General features: G+C 37.6%; 1 protein-coding gene across 4 annotated transcripts in view; it reads right to left on the reverse strand.

The window, feature by feature from the left end:
• Window positions 1-555: 555 nt before the first annotated feature.
• LOC140331691 (tachykinin-like peptide) overlaps window positions 556-23,222 on the reverse strand; it is a 30,058-nt gene continuing 7,391 nt past the window's right edge. Inside the window, exons 3-7 of one of the 4 annotated variants that reach the window (XM_072412922.1) lie at window positions 14,462-14,555; window positions 13,111-13,134; window positions 11,752-11,775; window positions 7,287-7,340; window positions 556-1,965 (exon numbers count right to left, since the gene is read on the reverse strand). In XM_072412922.1, the coding sequence (XP_072269023.1) occupies window positions 1,916-1,965; window positions 7,287-7,340; window positions 11,752-11,775; window positions 13,111-13,134; window positions 14,462-14,555 (246 nt within the window). In that variant the 3' untranslated portion in view covers window positions 556-1,915. The remainder of the gene's footprint in view (window positions 1,966-7,286; window positions 7,341-11,751; window positions 11,776-13,110; window positions 13,135-14,461; window positions 14,556-23,222) is intronic. The other 3 variants (XM_072412923.1, XM_072412925.1, XM_072412926.1) reach the window with 3 other exon arrangements.

Raw genomic sequence — 23,222 nt, forward strand, 5'->3', positions numbered from 1 at the left:
CACCATTCAACCCACTCCATCCATTCACCACCCAACCTACTCAATCCATTAACCACCCCACCCACTTCATCCATTCACCATCCAACCCCATCCATTCATTCACCACCCAACCCACTCCATCCATTCACCATTCAACCCACTCCATCCATTCACCACCCAACAAACTCCATCAATTTACCACCCAACCCACTCCACCCATTCACCACCCAACCTCCTTTATCCATTAACCACCCCACCCACTCCATCCATTCACCATCCAACCCCCTCCATTCATTCACCACGCAACCCCCTACATCCATTCACCATCCAACCCACTTCATCCATTCACCACCCAACCAACTCCATCCATTAACCACCCAACCCACTCCATCCATTAACCACCCAACCCGCTCCATCCATTCACCACCCAACCTACTCCAACCATTTAACACCCAAACCACTCCATCCATTCATCACCCAACCTACTCCATCCATTTAACACCCAACCCACTCCATCCATTCACCACCTAACCTCCCATCAACCACCACAAAATTAACAAGCAGCAAACAAAAGGAAATGTTGCAAAATCTCTTTTTTTATTCAAAGTGCCACTATCAGAAAAACATCTGTACTATGAAATGAAGACTTTGGATTCACGTTCAGGAACAAAAAACAAAAACAAAAGAAAATTGAGAAAATAAACATGCTGCAATGATACCAATTTATTCCAAATAACAAAGATACAACATATTTTTTTCATGTGTTAACATTAAAACAACAACTGCATTTCTGTCACTCACTGACAATCATGGAAATGGCTTATTTCATTGGGTATCCCAGAAGGAGAAGAGCCACTTTGTGGTAAACAGCAAACTTTTGCGTCAAGCCACAAAATGTGCTCCTACAAGGTGGCCGGTTTACTGAAAGGAGACTTCCTCCCAAATGTTTTATAGAAAAATATTTCAGTACAATGTTGGCTTTAATGATGTTGTCCTTAGCAGCATATGCTCAACATCCCTTGGCTCACTCATTGAAGTACTGGTACGGGTTTGAGGGAGCATGTGACTCACTCCTTTTCCTGTCATGTGACAGCACTGGTGCTTGGTGATTGGTCTAATGTTGTCACATGAGAGAGAGTCCTTCACCCCTTGTAAGCTCTAAATAGGACAACTTTTAGCTTAAATAGCTTTATTTTGTTCAAGAAAACTGAAAAAAGTGGCATGGAATGAAAGGAAAGTGTGAGCTTCCAGGGAGGAGGCATAGGCAAAGCAAGGTTCACAATAAATCAAGTTAGGTGTAAGAAGGCAAGAGTTTTAATCTGATCCACCATACCCCTGTTCTTACAATGTTCTTCACTATGTTTCTGCAGCCAACAAGCTTGTGTACCCAGAATTAGTTTTTTAAATATTGGTAGAACACACAGCACATGGCTACAAGAGAACTTAGTTAATATTTTTTTGGGGGGGGGGGGGGGGCATTTAGATCATTGGGTAACAGGTCTGGGGACATGAAGGAAGTCAGACTAATTACCCCATCTCAATTTATTCAACCCAAAAAACCTTTGGATGGACTGTTTCTTTAAGGGATAGACAACCTGTGCCAACCTACTTCCAGATTGAATACCGTCCCATCTCACCTCACAATGGCAGTCTACAGGAACTCTACCCCCACAGAACACTAAGGGGATATTGGCTTATTAGTCTACAATAGCCCTGCCCATAAAATTCACCTCTTGTACATAATCAGAGAACACAGCACACATATGTAACAAGTATCATTGCCACACTATTAAAAATAATAAATTTATTGAATATACAAGCTAAAACAATCAATCTTAAAATAAATAGATATTCATTTTACACTGGATATAGTATATTACACTTCATCTGCCTTCTCAGTGAATGAAGCCTGGCCAAACCAACCGGGGAGGGAATCTCACTTGCGTCTTCTTTCGTAGTTATGTATCGTGTTTCTTTCTGCTGATCCTATTGGGAAAAAATTGAAATTATATCAAAAATTCATAAATACAGCAAGCTTAATCAACAAAATGATCAAAAACAAAAGCAGTGTTCTATTAAAAAGTAATACCTAAAGAGAACCATTAACAATTGGGATTAGAAAAGAATTAGAGTATTAAGCCCATACATGGCAAAGTAACAGATTCTAATATACGAAAGCCACCATGGGCAGAAGAAACTTACGTTCCCTATGTTCCTCTGTTATTTGGATCCGCAGCAACAACACCCTAATGTTTCTGTGCAAATTTTGACTTTAGAAAAGTCAACGCTCTTACAAGATCCATAAAGGCTTCTCTCCTTTCCTTCAAGAAAGGTCTTACAACTCATCAAGTCATGCTTGTGATTGGTACTTTAGGCTCTAAAACAAGTGGTCATTATTGCTAAATTTTTAACCACAAGCAATTTTGGTAAGTAATGAAATAACTAGTCACCGTTTTAAAGAATATTGGACCTTGACTTAAAGCTCAGCTCTAGCAAAAATGTTTGTCATTTGGACTGTAAAGCAAAGAAGTTCTAACTGTTCTCTAACATGGGAACAGATGGCAATACAATCCCAAAAAAAGCTCCAACCTTCCCTTGCTTTTTTAAAAAAGAATTTAAAAAATTGGAATTCAAAGTAAACCGAGCACCTAATGCAAAACTGCAGAACCAACATCAGATCCAGAAATATAGGCAGCTAAAGTTATATGTAAATCTTTTTTTACCTGTAAAAAGGATACATGGCTTTGCCTCTCCTCCATGCTTTACAAGCCAATTATTGAGTGGCTAGGTGAATGGTGGTCCCAATCTCACACATTTACAGGAAATCTGAGATTGGTTCTTCGATATTTCTATTGGTCTTTATATATTATTATTATGATTATATGTATTTGTTGTTTTATTATCTGTTGGTGGGACTTTACCACACGGGACAAATTACCGGGTCTTCCAGGAAAACATACATATGGTTTTATTTATTTTTTTATAAAATGCCTTAAAGTCCCATTGATGTATGTGATCATTTATAAAAAATTGTTTGTATTGTCAAAAAAGGAGGACTAACACCTGGAAATATTAGAACGTTTTCTCCTGTTGGCGGGTTTTATATTCTATTGTGGTTGATTAGAGGTTGGGAGGTGAATGAATGGAGTGATCTCCTCCGAGGAGGCAAATTTAAAAGATTTAAATATCTTCTTCGTATCATCTCTAATCATTTTTTCATTTCTTTCTTAAGTGTTTGCAGCACTTTTGGGTTTGCTTAAATCACATTTTTCACTGGTCACTGTAAAACACTAAAGAATGAGAACTGGCATTAAATACAAATGAGATGAAATACATTCTGAGGTTTTTATCTTCAAGATGATGTATTTCTAAAACAAAAAAGGGAAAGGGAAAAATATAGTAACTGACATCCATGAGACCCAAGAGATGGATTAAAGAAGACCTGCCCTGTGCTGCTGTTCCTTGACTGCTTTCAGAAACAACAAAAGGATTAAAAATGGATCAAAAACTTCAGAAAGAGAATCTTGTTCTAACATATGTTCAGTAGACTTTCTCTCCTCCTCATGTCTACGTTCAAGCATGCCACTGCAATTCAATAAAATGAATGTAAACGCCAAATTTATAATTTTTGTGGGTGTAATATCATTTTGGTACCGCCAGGTTTAATATAAATAAAATTTAAAAAAAAAAGAACAGTTGTTGTATTGGCAACTGCTATTAGTAAAATTGGTAATGTAATATAAATCTATATTGGAAAATGGCAACTGGGAAGATAGCATCAGACTCTGAATAACAGAACTGGATGCCTGCCATGAGATTTGTTGCAAAAACATGCAACATGATTCAATTTTAAAGTATTGATTTTTGAAATTTGAACAATGGCCCCAATGTCTCTAACATGCAACACATTTTTAAGCAAAGTTTAGGTGTGAATGAGACCTTACTACCTGTGATAGGATTACTTTTATTGTCACAGTATATTTTTGGAAAAATGGGAACAGCTGGATGGTAGCAGTCTGTGTTTACCAAAATGTGTAAAAAAAAGAAGCCTTCATAAAAAAAATTGTACTTCTATATATTTTTGTGACTCGGTTTCTATTAGTTTCATTAAATGGGTGTAATAGCTTTGCCCTTCATTCATAGTGTATTGAAACGGTAGGTGACATCTTCACATCAACGGAGGACCACCCAAGGTGGGAAAAGAAGACTAGAGGGAGAGGACCCAACATTTTACATGACTGGTTTAGGACATAGAGGCATCTAAAAGCAATACGTATTAAAGAAAAAAAAAGAACGCTGTGGGTGGCCTTTAAAAGGAGGGCAGTCGATAAGGTTAGCAGGGGGCTAAGAGCAGAGTTAGATTCTAAAGTGGAATTAAACCTTAAAATCTATAATTTACCAGCAGGTAGTACCTTTTGGTGGAAGAGACTTTAGAAAAGCTGATAAAAGCTCTAACTCCTTCCCACCATCGCCTAATATATAATATATAATAGCATAAATATATAGATCTATACATATTTACAATGCATGTGTATGTAATCACTTTCCTATTTTATTTACTTTAATAAGAAGTAACATGTCCAAGCAAAGACAGTTTTGCCATGTATTATCCTTGTTACAATGATAAACACATTAACCTAGAAAAAAAATGGATGGGCATTATGCCAGATTATGTTTGTAAGTGTTGGGATTCTTCCAACTCCTGACATAGTCTTGTTTTTTTTTCCCTTAATGTCTTATGCAATTTACCCCCCAGCAATAAGCAGTAAAACTCGACATCAAACATCCGAACTTTGCAGTATTAACTGGCTCGTCAGCAGCAACGTCCCCCGAAGTCGTTGAGCAATTTGTCATCGTTTGAGTTGAAGCTTTAAAAAAAACTACTTCCCATGGGGTCATTAATTAAACAGGTTTTGATCAGTAATGTGCAAGCTGTATGCACTTAACGGCAAGAAAAAAAAGCATAAAAGCATCAGACTGCGTTAATTATTACGTGATGCTTGACATGCTCTTTAGATGACCCCTTTTGGTAGTTTCGGGGGCCTGAGGCCCTTATCGAGCCAAGAATGCCCTTTTAATTAGCCATGCTGAGATCACTGTTGCATGATGCAAATAAAATTTGCAGTGATGCCCTAATGCAGTGTTCCTCAACCTTTCTAACATGGCGGAACCCTTGAAATAACTTTTAGGTCTTCAGGGAACCCCTGCGATAATCCCTATATCCACAGCTTACAGTACATTAGCGTGATGGTCAGTGGGAAGAATGCCTCTTACATTGCCGGCCATTGGGAAGAATCTCACTATTACAGAAAGTTAAAAAAAAAAACATTAGTATCAGTTAAACTGACCTGAGAGGCACAAATGCACATTTCTCAAGCAACCCCTCTCAACCTCTGAAGGAACTCTAGTTGCGAAACACTGCCCTAAGGTTTTCCCATGCCACATCCCATATTTTAATATTTTAATCATTGATTAATAATATTTTAATGGTTATAGGTTTTAGAATACAAAAAAAAATTTGCAGTAGGCATCCTGAGGATTCGTTCTCCATGATTGCACAGTGATGCAATTTTATTGCGTAGCAAAATCTATTAGTGATTCATTTCCTTTATTCTAATTCAAAGATTGGAATTGGAGAAAGAAAATTCATCATTCAGCAATTACTTATTTAAGAATGTCTTGGGAGATTTTTCCTGTTAACTATACCCAATAAAATATATTAAAGTTGACTATTCTACTGATGATGAGCCTATGATCTATATCAGTAACACTTTAGGCTATGTTCACATGCATGATGGAGGACCGGTTTTGCCAGCTGATGTGTAACCATCACCGCCAAGCTCATGTGTTTGAGTTTCTGATAGGTGGGTGGTTAGCAGTTGGCAATGGTGCCCAATGTAACAGTTGCAGAACGTAGAAACAATATGGAAGGGTTATTTCTCTTTTAAATAATAATTAATTAAAAATGAAGACATGGGAGTAAAATTGTTGATCCTTTCTTGGTAGAAATGATGGCCAATATGTCAAACATAAGCCTTAGGCTGGGTACAAATGAGCAAATATTTTACATCTGATTCCATAAAACAATGAAATTTAAAGAGGTAAAAAGAACTGTCTCCAACTAATCTTTCTCTCGATGATTGGCTGTAAACTTATCAAACTTGTTGGTAGATTTTACTTGTATCAAAATGTAGCATCATGAGTACAAAGAAATTTGCACTTTCAACTGATTGCTTTCTGCCTTTCTCTCCAAAAGTGATAGGAAGGGCAGAATGTTGCACATTCACACATTCTTGCACATGTGCAATGCCTGGAACATCTGATCGATTTGTGTTTAGGAAACTCATTGGTTTAGTTGGCAGAAAACAAAATTAGCACAAGATTCTCTTAGAGAGTTGATTGTGCAGTGATAATTTAATGGACCAGTTGACCCAAGACTGATATTTAGGCATCTGAATGAGTTGATCAAAACCGAGTCCCTACATGTTTCAGTTAGAACTCCAAGCCAAATGTTCCCATCTACATTATGAAGGTTTCCTAGTCTCCCAGTTGGATTTTCTTTGTATATTTTTTTGTTTGAGAATGTTTTAGTAGAAACCTGAACACACAAAGTTAGACAGGGCCACTCAAAACCCCCTACTGGAAAAGAAAAACAAGAATTATGGCAGGGGGATCTCACTGTTTGATGACACAAGACATTTAAAAAGCCAGGGGCCAATTTACCCAACCAGGCTCCACCCCATAACAACTTTTTAGGATGGACTGACCCTTTAGGCAAGGGTGCCAAACTTTGGCCCGCGGGCCAAATCTGCCTGACAACGTCCTTTTTTTGGCCCCAAAAGGAATCCTAAAAATGAATTGCAGATAGCCCGCCGCTTCATTGAAATATTGCCGCTACTACAATTTCCAGCATCACTTGCATCTATAGACCAGCGGCTTCTCTGCCTATGTGTGGCCCTGCATTGGATTGTTTTATAGACCAAGGGAATTGTAGTAGCGGTGCTATTTCAGTTTCAAGTTTGGCCAGGGACTTTGTCTAAGTTTTTAATATTGGCCCACTGTGTATTTGAGTTTGACACCCCTGCTTTAGGCATACTTTCTCCTATCCTTTACACAAAACCTTGGACTCAATATAACTCTGAAATATCTGAGGAAATATTTAAAAGCCCTTATATATAACAAACTATAATAAATTGCAATTCTCTTTTCTTCAACATTTACAGTATACGTAAAAAAAATAATAATTATTTCAGTGAAAATCTGCAACATTGAAAATAATTTCTCCTAAAGATAAAATAAATACCTACCAGAAAATAAAGATCTTTTGCCCATAAGTCCATAAAAGGAATCTGATTTATACCCTGAAAAAATATACATTTGAGGTTTGGGGTTTTCATTCAGGTCAGTAAAGTGATCATGTATAATATTGGAATTGTCAACTACCTTATAATGAATTTTGTATTTTTACATTTTTTTCAGTGCCCATATAAGTTTTCTATAGATTGTGCTTCATCATTAGGTTTATAGTCCAAAGAAGCATTATGATTTTAATATTAGCAAAAAAGGTGTCCAAACACAAATATTATTTTAAAATTTATCCATAAACCCAATCACTAAAATCTTGATTTTGCTTTGACAAGTTCATCTAATTTTAAAATGTAATTAACTTTATTTTTGGAAATCTGCAACTTTTAGGTAAAATAATTGCTGCAGATCATGGTGTACTTTTTAGGCATTTACTGTTACAAGGTGACAAAGCTTAATGCCTGTCTACTATGTAGGTAGAAACCTAACCTTGGAAAATATATGCAGCCCTAAATACAGTGCAAGTGGAAAGATGATGAAAAAAGATTAGTAAAAAAGTCAAAAACTGTCCAAATTTTAACCCGGGATAGTTGGAGGCGTGAACCCACAGCTTAACATGCAGCTTTCCAGATGTTTTATGTCAGTAAAGATATCTAGTACTTTGACTTTAAAAATTCTATCTGGTCAATATTGAATGGGCACCCTTGGTAAAGGTTAATGAGCCCACTGGTCACCATTGGTTGTTTGACCAAGAAAAACTTTTGTTCTCATGATGGAGCTTTTGCCAAGGTGCAATCAGTCGCATTGATGGTGTCAGTCCCTGCATCATGCTAAGCTAATACAGCAATTTCATATTAGTGGGGAGCCCCTTATCCTCCCATATATTGTCTAATATCACCATATGACAAAAGAGTCAAAGTAACCAATCCTGTTTTGGGTTAGTGTTGAGTATTGGAATTACCTACATGACTCTTGGCCATTCCGATGACTTGCATGGGTTTTGGTTCTGGGGCTCTGTGTTTGCATGGGTTTTGGTTTCCTTCATCAACCCAACAGATGTTATAAAGCTGATAAAACTGGGTATAAACTGTACACATTTGTGCTTGGGTAACTATGGTAAGAATGGTATGGTTTTCTTCATGGCGTGCATTTATCTATGTTTTAATAAGTCCCTATTCTGTCTATATTTAAACATGTTGGCTCTACAGTCATGTTCATGTGTGGTCACACTAAGTTTATACATGGTCAAAAGACTTTCCATAGAGCAGAAATAAACACAAAAAGTCACCAAGGGGTAGAGGTTTTTAGCAGGAGAAATCTCTTTTTCCTGTATCTCCTGGAAGCTCTTTGGGGTTTTTAATTTTTTGCTTACTCTGCATTGCGGAATGCATGATTTTTACTGCAGAGGAAAGAACTCATGCAAACATGCAAAGATAGTGTTCTTGGTGGTATATGAACCCAAACACCATAGCTGCAAACCAAATTTGCCCACAACTTGGAAAATTCTTCACCTAGATATCTAAAGCGACATATAGACTATAGTCATACAGATTTTATACTGATGGTAATCAGGTTTTCAAAGTGATATCAAATATCAAAGTGCTGTGATAACACAGTAATTAGCATTGCATGTGGACACCTTAATACTAAACAATTAAAAAAGTCTAAGCATTACAGATTTGAATATAATCACACAATACTCCGTTTCTCAGGGCGGGAGGCTGATTATAGCAGACTGGGAATAACAGACAAATGAAGATACACAAGGCGCGGAGTTCCTATGGGGGTATAACATGAAACTTATCTGTGATTTGTGAAATCACACATTCTTGTCACATGGAGTCTGTATTAAAAATACAATAAGTTAGATTTTGAGTATAACTATTTAACCTGTTAGTGGAGTGGTAAATGGTTGATGTACTATGGGCCTAGGTGATGTAACCTTTTGTACTTTGTGTATATGGAAAAGCCACCTCACTACACCATGGTTGGGCACCACAAGCATATGCATTTTTTCCAGGGCATAGGCAGCTTCTAATAAATATAAGAAGCACAGCAGCTGGATGACATATTGTTAGTGACAAGCAGGAGACTGGTAAGATTTGGCCAAACCCTTCCATGGAAGCAACAGATCAGTGGGCAAGTATAGTGTACCATGAAAAGTCTGCCAGTTTTAAATGCTCTTGGCAATGGGTATGTCTTCCTAATCACATATTTTATTGTGGCATGTTTTTTCAAATCTTTAGCTTTATTTGCAGCTCTCGTCATTGGGCCACATGACTTCTCACAAGTGCATAGTACTGGAAGACTTCCAATTACACAGCAATCTGAACAAGACTAAGGTGCCCAACACATCACTGACTGCAAATCTTGCTCTGGTCAACGTTTTAATAGTCGAGTATTTCCACTGAGCCCACACTATCCTAGCACATCATATAAGCACTGGCCATGGGGGCAAATTCATCCTCCCCCCAGTCCTTCAATGGTAACAAGTCAATTTCAGCAAGTACAGACACTTGTATTTCATCCATTGTTCAGTGGACCAGTACTGGTTCAGTTGGGATGCCTACAATCCAAATAACAGTGACCAGAATCCAGTGCAGATAACGCTTTTGCTAACTGACAAGGTTCAAGATGCTGGGAGATAAAAGAGATTGTCAGTAAGGAAAAGCAAAATTCCCCATTGGGTTCAGCCTACTTACTAATGGGAATGGATCATTGACTTCCCCTAAATATTAGCCAGTTCACAAATGAATGGATTACTTCACCAAGGTTGACTATTGGTCTGCAGTGTCTCATCCTGGTTTGGCCAATTGATCCTCTCACCATTAATAACTGGGTTTCCATTATAATTTTTCATCATACTACCACTAAATAGCTGCTTTCTGCCAGGATTGGGAGGTCCCTGGCACAATAGCACACCGACTATGCCAAGCAATGGCTACTAAAAAAGAGGCTTAAGAGATAAAATGCAAATCTCACCAGCAGTGTGGTTTAGCCTGGTGGAGGACTGTTCAATCTTGCAGTAAAATATTGGATTATATGATTCAGGAACATTAATAGGAGCTGCAGAGACGCATTGTACAGTGATCTATAACATCAGATAAGAATGTCATTTGGAAAAAGAGATCATGCTGCTTTCTTGATTTGAACTCTCATATGTAACTTCCTAGGAGGTCAGAGGAAGCAATGTCCTCATTCTTCCTGAAATGCCATGAAAGTGAATACCGGTACATATGCTGACATATGTATACATGATTAACAGTTGACCACAATGACCTATGGATGATCTGAGGACCTTTGATATTAAATAACCTTTTGAATAATAATAAATAACCTTTGATGAAGAACATTCCATGTAGCTACTGCCATAGGTTGGGAGTCTACAAAGGGAAAGTGGTTTAGTAATTTCAGTAGAGGCCAGCATTGAATTGCCGGTAATTAGAAGAGAAATGATATTGAAGAAATTGCTTGATTGGGGATTTTGTGTGAAATTGCCAAAATATGGCATGGGTGCATTTTCATGGCACTACAGTACTTGGAAGATGAGTATTTCTTGGATGGCATTCCACCATAATGGGCAACTTTCCATTTTATGTTTCTGCTACATCAAAATGTAAGGTTATCTGACAATTGGTGCTTGGACAAAGGTTTTGAACCTAGGCCCAGCTTTTTATACATGTCTTATTTGTGGATATTCTCACTGGGACAGCTGTTTTTTTTCATTGAAATTTATGTTTTATGTCTATTACTAAGTATCTTAGTGCTAAAAAGATGGCTTTAACCTCATTAAGTGCAATAGACAGGACACAAGGAAATACAATACATAGTAAACTTTACACATCTGCAACATTTAAGACATTTGGAATATATGGATGAATGGGCTACATTATTCGTATGAACTCTATGCATATTTACACAAAAGGAGAAAAATCAGATTTGTCTTTTATATATGTTAATTTGCTGATTTGCTGTTAATACCATAAAGGGAAGGTATAGTTTTTTATTTTTTTTTATTTCTATGCTTTTGATCTCACATTAAATTATATGAATTGGGTCTAAGATTGAAAACATTTGGCCATGAATAGAAAATTATTTTGACAAAATCTGTTCAAGGTTTGCTGTATCCCCAGGTTCTCCCATGATAGTCTATCTTCCCAAGTCTTGGAGAGCACTGAACTACATAAAGCTCCCTTTACGGGCTAATGTAGAAATCATCATTATTTCAAATATCGTATTCAATAACACAAATTGGTAAGAGCACGATTATAAAAAAATAAAGTAAAAGTCGTATGGAAACTTTCTTTAAGCCAGCCATTGCATGAATAATTTAAAATATCTGCTCACTGAATGTATACTATACTTTCCCTTTTACATGCATTTGATTGGTATGTCTTTTTCTATTAATGAATCACAAATGATCACTGATTTTTTTCCATACGCTACACAATATAAGTTCTGACTTACGTTTGCGAGATATCTGACCGAATCCTACAAGCAGAGCAAAAGACAAAAGTGGGCAGCCAATGCAATTTCTATGTATGGTGTAAATTTACTTTACTTTACTTGGCTTTACTTTATATAATTACCAAATAATATCTTCCAATAATTTTAAGGGCTTATAATGAGCATTGTTTTCCAATGGTTGCTATTGAAATGCAAGTCATGTTGAATGTTTAGGTAATGATGTTTGAAAGGTAAGTAATGGCTGTGTTTGACCTGCCCTACCTTGCAGTTTAAAAGCATCTTAATAAGACATGCTGCATCAAAAGAAATGCAACACAATGCAATGCAGGTAATGCAGCCTCTACCATGTGTAATTCTCATCTAAAATAATGGGGATTTTGCATTTGATATGCATTCCCAACACATAATAAAAGCAGAAAAACAAAGCCCATAGACATAAAATTTTGTTTTCAGCGATAAATGAAACCGCTTTTCCCAGCAATGGAGAAGTTTTACTTATGGCTACATGTTGTAATATAAACAAACATTCTACTAGGAACAAAGATGTAACATTTGACATAACATAATATAAGATTATTCTGAGTCCAGAAGGAAAAGAGGTTCAAAGCTTTAAGAAAGCCTCCTGGTGTTTCCATCTCATAGGCAATCTTAAACTGAAGAAACTTGCAGCAACATTATTGCAGCCCGTGCCCAGGGACAATGGTAATTGTTTGCTTTATAGTTTAGTAATCTCTTTATGGTTGCTTTCAAAAGCTATTTGTACTCTATACTGCAAGAGGATTAAAAAAAAATGAAAGACAAGGAGACCCTTGATGATTTTAAAATGGGGTCCCATTTCACCAATTTAAGCTTTTTGGAAATCCCGTTCCACCTTTCTCTTTGTTAACCTATGCTCTTCTGAATTTATATGTATCTGTGGGATTGTGTGCCTTTATACAGTCAAAAGAGCATTTGTGAGGTCAGTTACTGACGTTGTAGATGAAGAGTGGCTCCCGGTCACCATTCAGTGTCCAACAAGCTTACGATCGGGGCTCTGTGCAGGCCACTTAAGTTCCTTTAAACCATTAAACCTTTATAGATCTGGCTTTGTGCCAGGGGAGCACAAACTGCCTCTCCACTGGCTGGAAACACCTGAACTCAATATTCTGGTGGTGAATGTTTATGCTTTTTAATTATAGGACTGTATATACTTTCTTTAGATCTGGTCAGTAAAAAAGGATCAGGAATGAAATGGGAAATGATACACACTGAAAGCAGGTAAATGGAGACAGAGGAGAGTGAGACAGAAAATATGTAACACAATTTAGGGAACGGAACACAGAAAGTTGGGGGTCCTAAATATTTCACAATTTTACTTACTTTTGCGGGACATCTGTCCAAATCCTAAAAGAAACCAGACATGTAGAAAAATATTACAAAGCTGTTTTTGGAAAGTTCAATCTACAGTAAAAAAATGGACCAGTTGTTTCCACAAACCGCTTCCCTATAATACCCAACAACATGCATTTTGTAAGGTAACACATTGTATTCTATAAAAGGAAACCAATGCAACACAAAGAAACAGGTTCTCTTGATCGCTGCCCTAAAATCAGAATGTGCTTAAATTTCCTTTTGCTCTTTCACTGCTCTGATTTTGAACAAAATTCCCAGAATGTCCCCTTTGGAGGAGCATACAGATCATTACCCTTCCCATTAAAGGACATCTAATGCCTGATGATAGTGTACCCATATCACACGATAGGGGGGAAAAAGTACCTGTGCAGGCTTGTACTTGAGCAACTTGCACCTTACAAAGGGATAGTTTTTTTTGCTCCTAGAGAAAGAATGAAACAGTACGGACGTGTGGGGAGGATACCAATAGGTGAATTTGTTGCTTTCGCCTTCTTAGGCAACACAAGTTGATATAGAAAATTTTCTAAAGCAGTCCCTGATTTGGCAGTTGATGAATTATTCAAAAATGATTGGCAGGAATTTGGTCATGTTATAGGCAGGTAGAGGCAAAGTGGGGGTAAATGATGCCGTCTTATTTTCACACAGGCCTGGATTTGTAGACAGTCCATGCAGACCCAACCGGAAAACAGGACTCTTTCCACATGGACTGTATACATGAAAACATTATTTATTGACTCGTGCCATACTTGACAAACTGATGAGTAAGAAGAAGAGCAGGGAACAAGGTGATTGTGTAACATTTGTTTGCATGAACCCAGAGGTTGGCAGTGCCATCCCCTGATAATTTATCCCCTGGTAATAGATTTCAGCAATGCTCTGTCTATATATAGGTGATAACTTTAAACAAATTTGTGCATTAGAATGCAATAAATGACCCTTGTCATATTAGTATTTGGCTTGCAGGAAATTTCTTCTGCTTGTATACATTCTAGTGGAAAAGGAATAATACCTTCACAATACATAGAACAGATAAGCGTGTAAGTTGAATTGTTGAAGACTATGGGGGTCCTTGGGACTAAATGCTAGCAAGCTAGAGAGCTTAGCAGACAATACTTGCTGGTCTACAGCTGCTAAAAACTAAATAAAATCTAATTATAAGCTGGACGTGTACATCTGATTTGACTTGATCTGACGTTCCTTTATTTGCATCATGCTGTCTACACATTGTCAAGTGAACATTTTCAGAAGGCCAGTTCTCAAATTTCTCATTAGGCCAGGAACACTTTAAATAAATAAATAAAGTACATTGCAAGCTTACCATTGTTCCTCTTTCCCATTAAACCGTAGAATCTGTCTGGACTGGGTTTCCTTGCGATCCTCTGAAGAAAATTTTCAAAGACAGGAAGATCCTCCTAAAATGAACCAAAAAAATATATATAATTGTGTTTTACTATGATGATATTGTTATGGTGATTTTAACATGTCATAACTGAGATATTCTGCCAAAAAAAGGAAGAAAGTAGAGAATATAGCGAACGTGGAAACATTCACTTTAGTCCTGGATGAGTTTAAGTCTAATCAAAGGTCAATTTGAGTAGAAGATGACTTAACTACTACTTTGCCTTAGATTGATAGAGAAAAAAGAATGACGAATAGAAACCCAATCCACCAAAAGCAAAGGCAACTAACTTCATGAAGATAGAGATAACTTGGACACGAACCTGGACAAGAACTTAACCTAAGGCTAGATCATAGTAAAGATATGGTAAGGACACAGTGCTGTAAAAAAAACCAATATATTACTGATTTCTTAGGTCTTTAACAAAAGCATTGTGCTACTTTCACTTACTGACAAGAGTGAGTTGAAGGAAGACTTATGTACACCTGTTAGATGTACACCTGTTAGAATATTGACTCCTTGGAGAAGCTTAGGCTTTTGTGAATACAGCTAGAGTTAGCCATGTGGAGTGCTTGTTGGGGAGGGAGTGCTATGTTAAACCTGTATTTAGTTCTTTTGGTATATGGGAGTGGGGGATGGCCCAAAGATGGGTCTAGACTTCACCAGCTCCTGGCCCTATTGTTAAAGTTATAGAAAACTTTTTAGGATAGACATATGGAAGCTGCCATTGATTATCTGGATTTCAAGGTCATCCCCCCCTTAACCTTTTTTGCTGTTCACACTTTTAACACTTCTTTGACTGCATACTAGTTTCACAATAGCAGCACACTAAGTAGATAAGATATAGCAATGGAGAATTGAGTCTTTGAGAAAAAGCTCAGTCGAATAAGTGTAAGCACTTTTTACCCAACAACTAATGTATAAGAATTCAACTTTTACTTGGATGCATACTTGGCCAACCTTTAAAGAAACTTTTGTTTATGCCCTTTTATGCCCCCTTTTTAGGGCTATATGCTCATTTGGTCTGGGTGGGGTAACTTAAAGGAATATTAGTTATCCCTTGCCCCATAGCCCCCAGGCCACAGCAGCGACCACTTTTCTCTGATATATTCCAGTGCTGAAATTTGGGTGGAGACGTGCAATGCAAGACTAGTGAAGTATAAAGTGGCCAAACCACAGGTGAAGAGGAGCAGATGTGGGGACTGGGCATCCATTCTGGAATATGGGGAAAAGTCAATTTCAGGAGAGAGGAATAAACTAAGCAATTCTCTGCATCACCCCAATTATACAGTTGAAGGGCCAGAGCCATTTATGTTTTAAAAACTAGCAGACTTCAACTTTAATATTTGCAATATTCATTAATGAGCACTTTAATGATTGACCTAAAAAAAAAGTATTGGCAGGAGTTATGCTTTATTATTAATAATTAATTCAATATTACTTTAGATAAGACTATGGTTGCAAAGTATCGCCTCCAAACATCTGCCTCCTACAAGAATAACATATCTAATGAGCGGAAGCATTCTTCACTCTCAGTAAACAGTATGCAGTAATGATCAATCCCTTCACATGCCATATATATTATATGACTGTAATACAAAATGGCATTACACATAATGGTGATGAAGTAATATTTACACCATCAGCACTTTTCACATTACATACATTAAACACATTATACAGAAAGCCCAGCAAGGGAAGTGTTCTGGAAGTATAATTTAAGGCAGAAATTGAGATAAATAATACACAGTAACAGTTTGGGTGGTGATAATAATTCCTGCAAAGAGAAACTTTGCTTTTAGCTCTAGTTTTTATAATCTATATCACATTATGTAGTACTTTACTAAAGGATTATGGTCTTTGAAGAGAACCAGTCTTTGCTATTTTTGTGCAAGAATCTAAATAATAGTCTAAGGACCTGGCATATATACAAACGAAAAATATAAAAGTTAAAGTTTATTCTGCTAGGATCTATTTAATAACTGTGTATCTATGCTTATCCATGCAATGGGCAATGCAAAGGGCCAACTGGGTGAAGTACAAACTGTAGCTTCTGCAAAACATCACAAACACCATGCTTTCACAAAACTCAAAAGCTCATAGCCCTGATGTAATTAGTTTGATGGCTTCAGGGGGAGGTATGCAAATAATAAAATGCCTTTAGTGGATGTAAGTCTGGGCGCTCTATCTCAAGGCACAGATATTTGCATGCACAAAGCCCTATGTAACACTTAAATGGGATGCTGAGCCTCCAAGATTACAAGAACTGCAATCCAATGAATGAAAGGTGCAGGCCAAGGCTGGAGAAGGAAAGGTCTGTTTAACTCCAGTCTTCCAGGGTCACAGACAGTCATGGATATTTATATATACAGAATTATTTTCTGACTCTGAAATCCACAACCTACAAGGGCAAAGATTTGCTGGTAACCTCATTGATCACTGAAAATATATTTGGCACTGCCTAAAGTTGGAAACCACCAGTCAATGGGAATGTTGCCCTCTTTGCAGCAGCCAAGTTAAATATCAGCTATGAGCCCATTGTTAATGAACACAGAAAGCCGATTTCCCATTGATTGGCCTTCTCTAACAACTACCAGCCAATAAGAATGATGCCCGTTGTATATTTTATTAATGACCTGAACAATGCAAACACATTAATTGAACCCAGGATGAATTTAAGAGGGATAAATTCCAGTGTCTAATGTTAATACGTATCATGGTGTGAATGGTCCTATTTCTATCATAAAGAGGGGTTTCAACTCTCCAAAATCCCACAAAACCGGACTGATACCTAAAACAATTTCTGAATGACTTGTGTACACTGACATCAATCTTTCCCTTTCATTTTGGTAATTTGCATTATATTTGGTCAATCAGATCCATCCTCGCAGTGATTGCACTCAGCCTGTTACAGAAGCTTAAAATAAATCAGTGCAGCGCAGATCACCCTTCACTGCCTAATCTGCCCAGGATTCATTAACTCAAATTAAATTCAGAACTAGAATGAAGCCTCAGGTAATTCTTTATTTAAGATGTGCCCTGTGAATGGAACCTAAATGAGGCCAAGGGGTGAGGACAAGGGCTGAGTAATATTGTTAGGGGGTTATTACTAAGACATAGCTCATTATACCGGCTTATTAAGAGGGGAAACAATCTCATCCTAAAATATATGATAACACTCCCGTTCTGTCTTGTGTGGTCCTACTGTTGTCTTTCCTAATTCTTATCTATTTTACAAACAAAAATATATTTCAAATCGTATCTATAATATTATATTCTGACCTGGGAATCCTGTTATTGACACACTTCCTTTCCAAGGGTGACAACGCTAACTCACTGTACTATGGAGAAGCAGCGTTGACAACCTAGGAATGGGATTCAAAAATGATAGATTTAGGATTAGGGTTTATAATTTAATTAATCTAGTTCTTCTCAAAACTCTACTGAAAGATACTAGAAATGCACTTCTGCAGAAACCAATTCTCAATGTTATTAAAACTGTGAGAATCATTATATTGCATATATTCAGAGCTACCAAGCAGACCATAGCTCATGCCTGGAAACCCCCTTCATTAAATTTCCTAGACGTTAAACAAAGAGTGCAAGGCACTCTGGTCTTTGAAAATGTAGCAGCTATCCTCAATGACTTTAATGATAAATAATATCATAAAATACTGATTTACGTATATATGGCTTTCTTGGTTATCCCTTAATCAACCTTAACAGAGAACATAGGCAACACTATGGTTTAGGGATTAGCACTCTGACCTTTGCAGTGCTGGGTCCCAGGTTTGAATCCCAGCCAGGGTACTATCTGCATGGAGTTTGCAGGTTTCCCCTGTGTTTGTGTGGGTTTTCTCCCATATTCCAAAAACATGCAGTTAGCTGCTTAGGCTTTACCCCAAAAAAATGACTGTAGACTGTGTTATTAACATATGAAATATGGTAGGTAGGTTATTGACATATGGTAGGGACATTAGATTGTGAGCCTCTTTGAGGGACAGTTAGTGATATGACATTGGACTTTGTACAGCCCTGCATAACATGTTGGTGTAATATAAATACTGGATAATAATAATAACTGGTGATGTTCTTTAATGGTGTTTGTTCCAGGTGGTCCGGCCAGTTGGTGACTTTCTCACCCTTTCCTGTCTTTCTTGCCCCTTCCAATTCTGATGTGTTTTCAGATCTCCCTCCTTTATTGATTTATTTGTCTTATTTTGTTTTTTGTATATGTATAGGCTTGAATGGCAATGCCTATACCTTTCTTTCTTTTATGCCAGATGAACATTTTAGAAGGGTTTTGAAGGAGCTGGTAGGATAGGACACGGACCATAATTCTTTAATGAGACCCCCTCCTATATTCTTCCTACTGTGCAGAACAACAGCATTCAAATCTATTACCAAACACATCAGCTTTTTTCAAGAACTTTACAAGGTTCTTGCGCACTAATCAATAGTTTGGAGGTGGATTCTAGGCACCTTTATTACAGTAACTGCAATGTAACTCTACTGCTAGTATGAACCATCTGGTAAACTTGTGCCTACTGTGCTTATGGGCGATATGAAATTGAGTCTACCCAAAATTGACAACCACCAATCAGTCTGGATAGTGGAAACCCTAATATTGGGCACAACAAGTGTGACAACCTGGGACTTGTACAGGGATAGCAGGAACCCCTCATAATGGGCATAAAGGACCCTCGCCCAATGGGAATCTCACCAACACTGTTCCTGAGAGATAGAAGAAAACGTTGGGTGTTTTCCACATCACCAACCAAACATTGAAATATCCATTTTGTGTTGACTGATCTTTTCCACAGAAATGTGCCGTTTAGGTTTTTTTTTTAAACAATGACTGGATCTATAAAAAGTGTTGTGTCCACAGTCCACGGTGTAGAATATGTAGATTGGTTTCCCCCAGGCTAATGAGGTTAGAAACCTAACCAGTCCGTTCTACCTATAACCGTTAATTTGCCAGCATATTTTCAAAGGCATTGGTGCATTCATGCAATCCCAGCACTCTGCAGTTTAGTTTGCATTCTCCAATGTGGCAATGTAGGTTTCCTCCCAGGATCCTAAAGGACACAAAAACCAGCTACAGCTACAATACATTGCAGAAGAAGCAATAAACTAGAACTCCATTTAGATAATCAACTAACTGGGTCTTTGGACAATGTAAATGGTTTTGGAATGTGCCAACATTAAATAAATGAATATAATAATATTGTTTTACATTACCAACCCCTTAATTGTACCATAAGCAAAATTGCAAATAAAACAGATTTATTAGTGTACCTACAAATAATTTCTGCTCACAGCCTTCCTCTATCGATCAGCCTCTTTTTTCAGGCAATTAGCAAAATTAAGTTGCTGTACCATATCGAATCCCGCCGGTGTATTTGAGCCATGACAAAGAGTTCCTTGCTGAATAAGATGACTCTTTTAACTTAATTGCAGCCATTCTTCCAAGGTGACTCCTGACATGAGCCAGAGGCTGTATATCATTGTATAAAATTCTGCAATATATCATGAGGGGGGTTTAGGGGGAATGAGGAGCATTTCAGGAGGAGGTCGGTAATTGAGTTGTATTGATTATTTAAAGTAATTAGGAGGAGGAAAAACTTTGGCAGAGATTTCTGTAGCTGTTAGCATGCTAAAATAGGTGAGGTTAGGGTCAGTGAAGCGTGCCTGGAATTCAGAGGGGCAAATGCCACTGGTAATTTTCATTATTCACATAAGAGAAAAAAGTCACGGGGCACTTTTATGCTCAACAAAGCAACAGGTATTTGTAAGAAACTCAATCTCTGTTTTTAAGAAATGTATAAATTCTTTTTTTTTATATTTTTCTTACTTTATAGAATAAAACAAGCTTAATTATCATCATTATCAGTATATTCATGAGGTGAGGTGTCCTCACAAGTCTTTCTTCCTCCTCCAAAGTAGGGGAGCCTCTGTTCCTGGACTGTGATCTCCAGTTGGGCCATAATAAAGCACCACCAAGCAGTGGGCTCATAAGAAGTAGGTTGGATGAAGCTGGGCATTATATAATTCTAAAGATAGGAAGCACTAAACAAGTGGTAAGTCTGCTGGGGACAATGCCGGGGATCTGTGCCCAGTGCTGGTCTTTTCAATATTTAGGTGCAAAAAGAAAAACTAATGTTTCATTTTAATTCAAGAGCAGTTAACCAGAATTATTGTAGTTCCTAATCTGTCCTATCCCTAGTGGCTAATAGGTTTTTTTAACATGGCGGAACCCCTTGAAATAACATTCAGGTCTTCAGGGAACCCCTTTTATATTTACTATAACCAAAGATCACAGTAGATAATGTGGTAGCCATTGGGAAGAAGGTCACCCTTACAGATAGCCAAAAAAGTTTTGGAATCACTTAAGCTGACCTGGGAGAACCAAGAAATTTTTTGTCTAATTCAAGATATTATTGGAATTGTAGATTGCACAGGATGTGGTGTATAGAATAAGTCTCTCGTGGAAGCTCTGTATGCTGTAATCTTGTTGGAGTTATTTATATGCTACCTACTCTGGGTTTTATTATATTGTTACCGTTTTATTGTATGTTTCTTGGTTTTCTAACTGCACCTTGCTTTTTTATATGTTGTTATGTTGTTTATTATATGAAAACGCAATAAAAATTACAATTATTAAAAAAAGGGGACCTGAGAGTCACAAAGTGCTCATTGCTCAAGGAACCCCTGGAAACCTCTGGAGAAACAGTATATTTCCACTGATTACTGGTTGAGAAACACTGGGCTAAAGTCTGAGTGTGTGGATTTAAAATGATAAGAAATATAATAATAAAGCAAAATTGTTAATGTGAAAGTCACTAAAAATGCCTCAAGGACCATCCAAAAGCTTTAGGATCTTCTTCCAGCAGTGCGCGGAGGAAGGTTCCGCAGGGGCAGGTCACATATAGTCGGCACACCCTACAGAACTGAAGGGGAGGGAGTTTAGAAGACTTCTCTCCAAGAGCTCAGTTAGCTAGTTCTCAAATGGAAAGACTTCAACTAGAACATTACAGGCAGTTTTGCTGGATCGAGGAGCTGGAGCCAATCTAAACAAGCAGCATAATAGCTAAACTGGGACACTTGTTACAATCAAGGCTGGATTTAGATAAGAATCAAACTGGGGCCTACTTTGCTGAATGCTGAATGTTCTCCATCATGGCTTATAGAGTTCATAATACACCAAAGTCTATACGTCCATGTGATCTACCTTTCATATTTCAAATGTAAAGACCTTTTGAAAGATTTTACTGTAAGACATTTGGGAGTATTTTTACACTATGGAGGGCATTGCTGTAGGATATCAAGGTGCTGTTGTGATGCTGCATTATTTTTTTGACAAACTTGGAGGCAGGGTTCTAGAGGCCCTGAAAAATGTGGGAGTACTAGGAAATCGTCCATTTGGATCCACAATGCTGGTCCTGGCTACGATTTATTAAAAGGAAAAGTTGTAAATGGAAAACAGCAAAAAAATACTGTGGAAAGGGCATCCCCGAACACCAATAGGGGTTCCCTTTACCAGTGCTCCCTCTCAGTTCCCTGACTCTCTGGAGTTAGAACCCACATTGTCTGTTATGGCACCCAATTGGAGCAGGAATGTCATTACTTTGGTCATGTGACTGTGCTCAGACCTAGAGATTGGCTAGGCCAATGTACTATCACAGAGAAGCAGGACACATGCAACCTAATTCCAAAAGGTGCACCTTCTCCATGCGTCTTTTGCCCTGGAGGACCAATAAATGCTTTCATCTGCAGAGCTTTAGAAGCAGAATTAGGAGTTCTCTCATGAACTCAGCTCCTTTTTTAAACACTCTGTCCCTAACTTCTAATTGTGCACCTTCATTATCACATGAACTCCTGGTGGACTACCAACGGCATTATATTAGTCCAACAGGGTCCACAATAGTCACAATTAGAAAGCTGATCCAGAGTAATGTATAACTAATACTAGTGTGAGTAAGTGAATGTAGACAAAAAGGGGCTGAAAATGGCTGGAGGAGAAAGAAAAGCATTGCAATTGGTAATGTTAAAAAAAATTAAAGACAAATCACAGTGCAAAGAGAAATCTAAAATATAATCCAATTGGGGTTTCCATCTGCTCTAGTGATCCTCCAAAGGTGCACAATGTGAATATCTGAGCATGTAGACAAGAATGTCTCTGGCATCTGAACATCCAAGTCTCGTTTCTCTTCCATAAAGAAATTAGAATCTTTCATTTGATTAGAGAGATGAAATACAAACAAATGAAATCCTCCCGATCCGCCACCCCTGGCTGCCCTGACGTAACATATGGAAAAAAAAGTCACCTTGTTCCTTCACCCGCTATACCAAAACTGTGCTGCATATCAGAAAAACGAAATTCATTGGGATGACTAAATGAATCCGAGTAAATACAGATGGAAGACCATGTCCCTGAGCAGCCATACTGCAGATAAGGCACTCAGCATTTTACGGACAAATAGCTTATTATAATGAGCGTAATATTGCACGCATAAACAGCTGCCGTGATAAAAGGGCTGTGGCATGCAAAAATAGATACATAGATTTCACGCTTACAACCTTTTCATTAAAACATATTGTATAAAAAGCCATTGTGAGCATGCAAGATTGGGGAGCGCTAATGAATTTAAAGGCATACGCCCTGATTTATTAAAGTACT

Source organism: Pyxicephalus adspersus, chromosome 5, assembly GCF_032062135.1.
Source record: "Pyxicephalus adspersus chromosome 5, UCB_Pads_2.0, whole genome shotgun sequence".
Taxonomy (NCBI): Eukaryota; Metazoa; Chordata; class Amphibia; order Anura; family Pyxicephalidae; genus Pyxicephalus; species Pyxicephalus adspersus.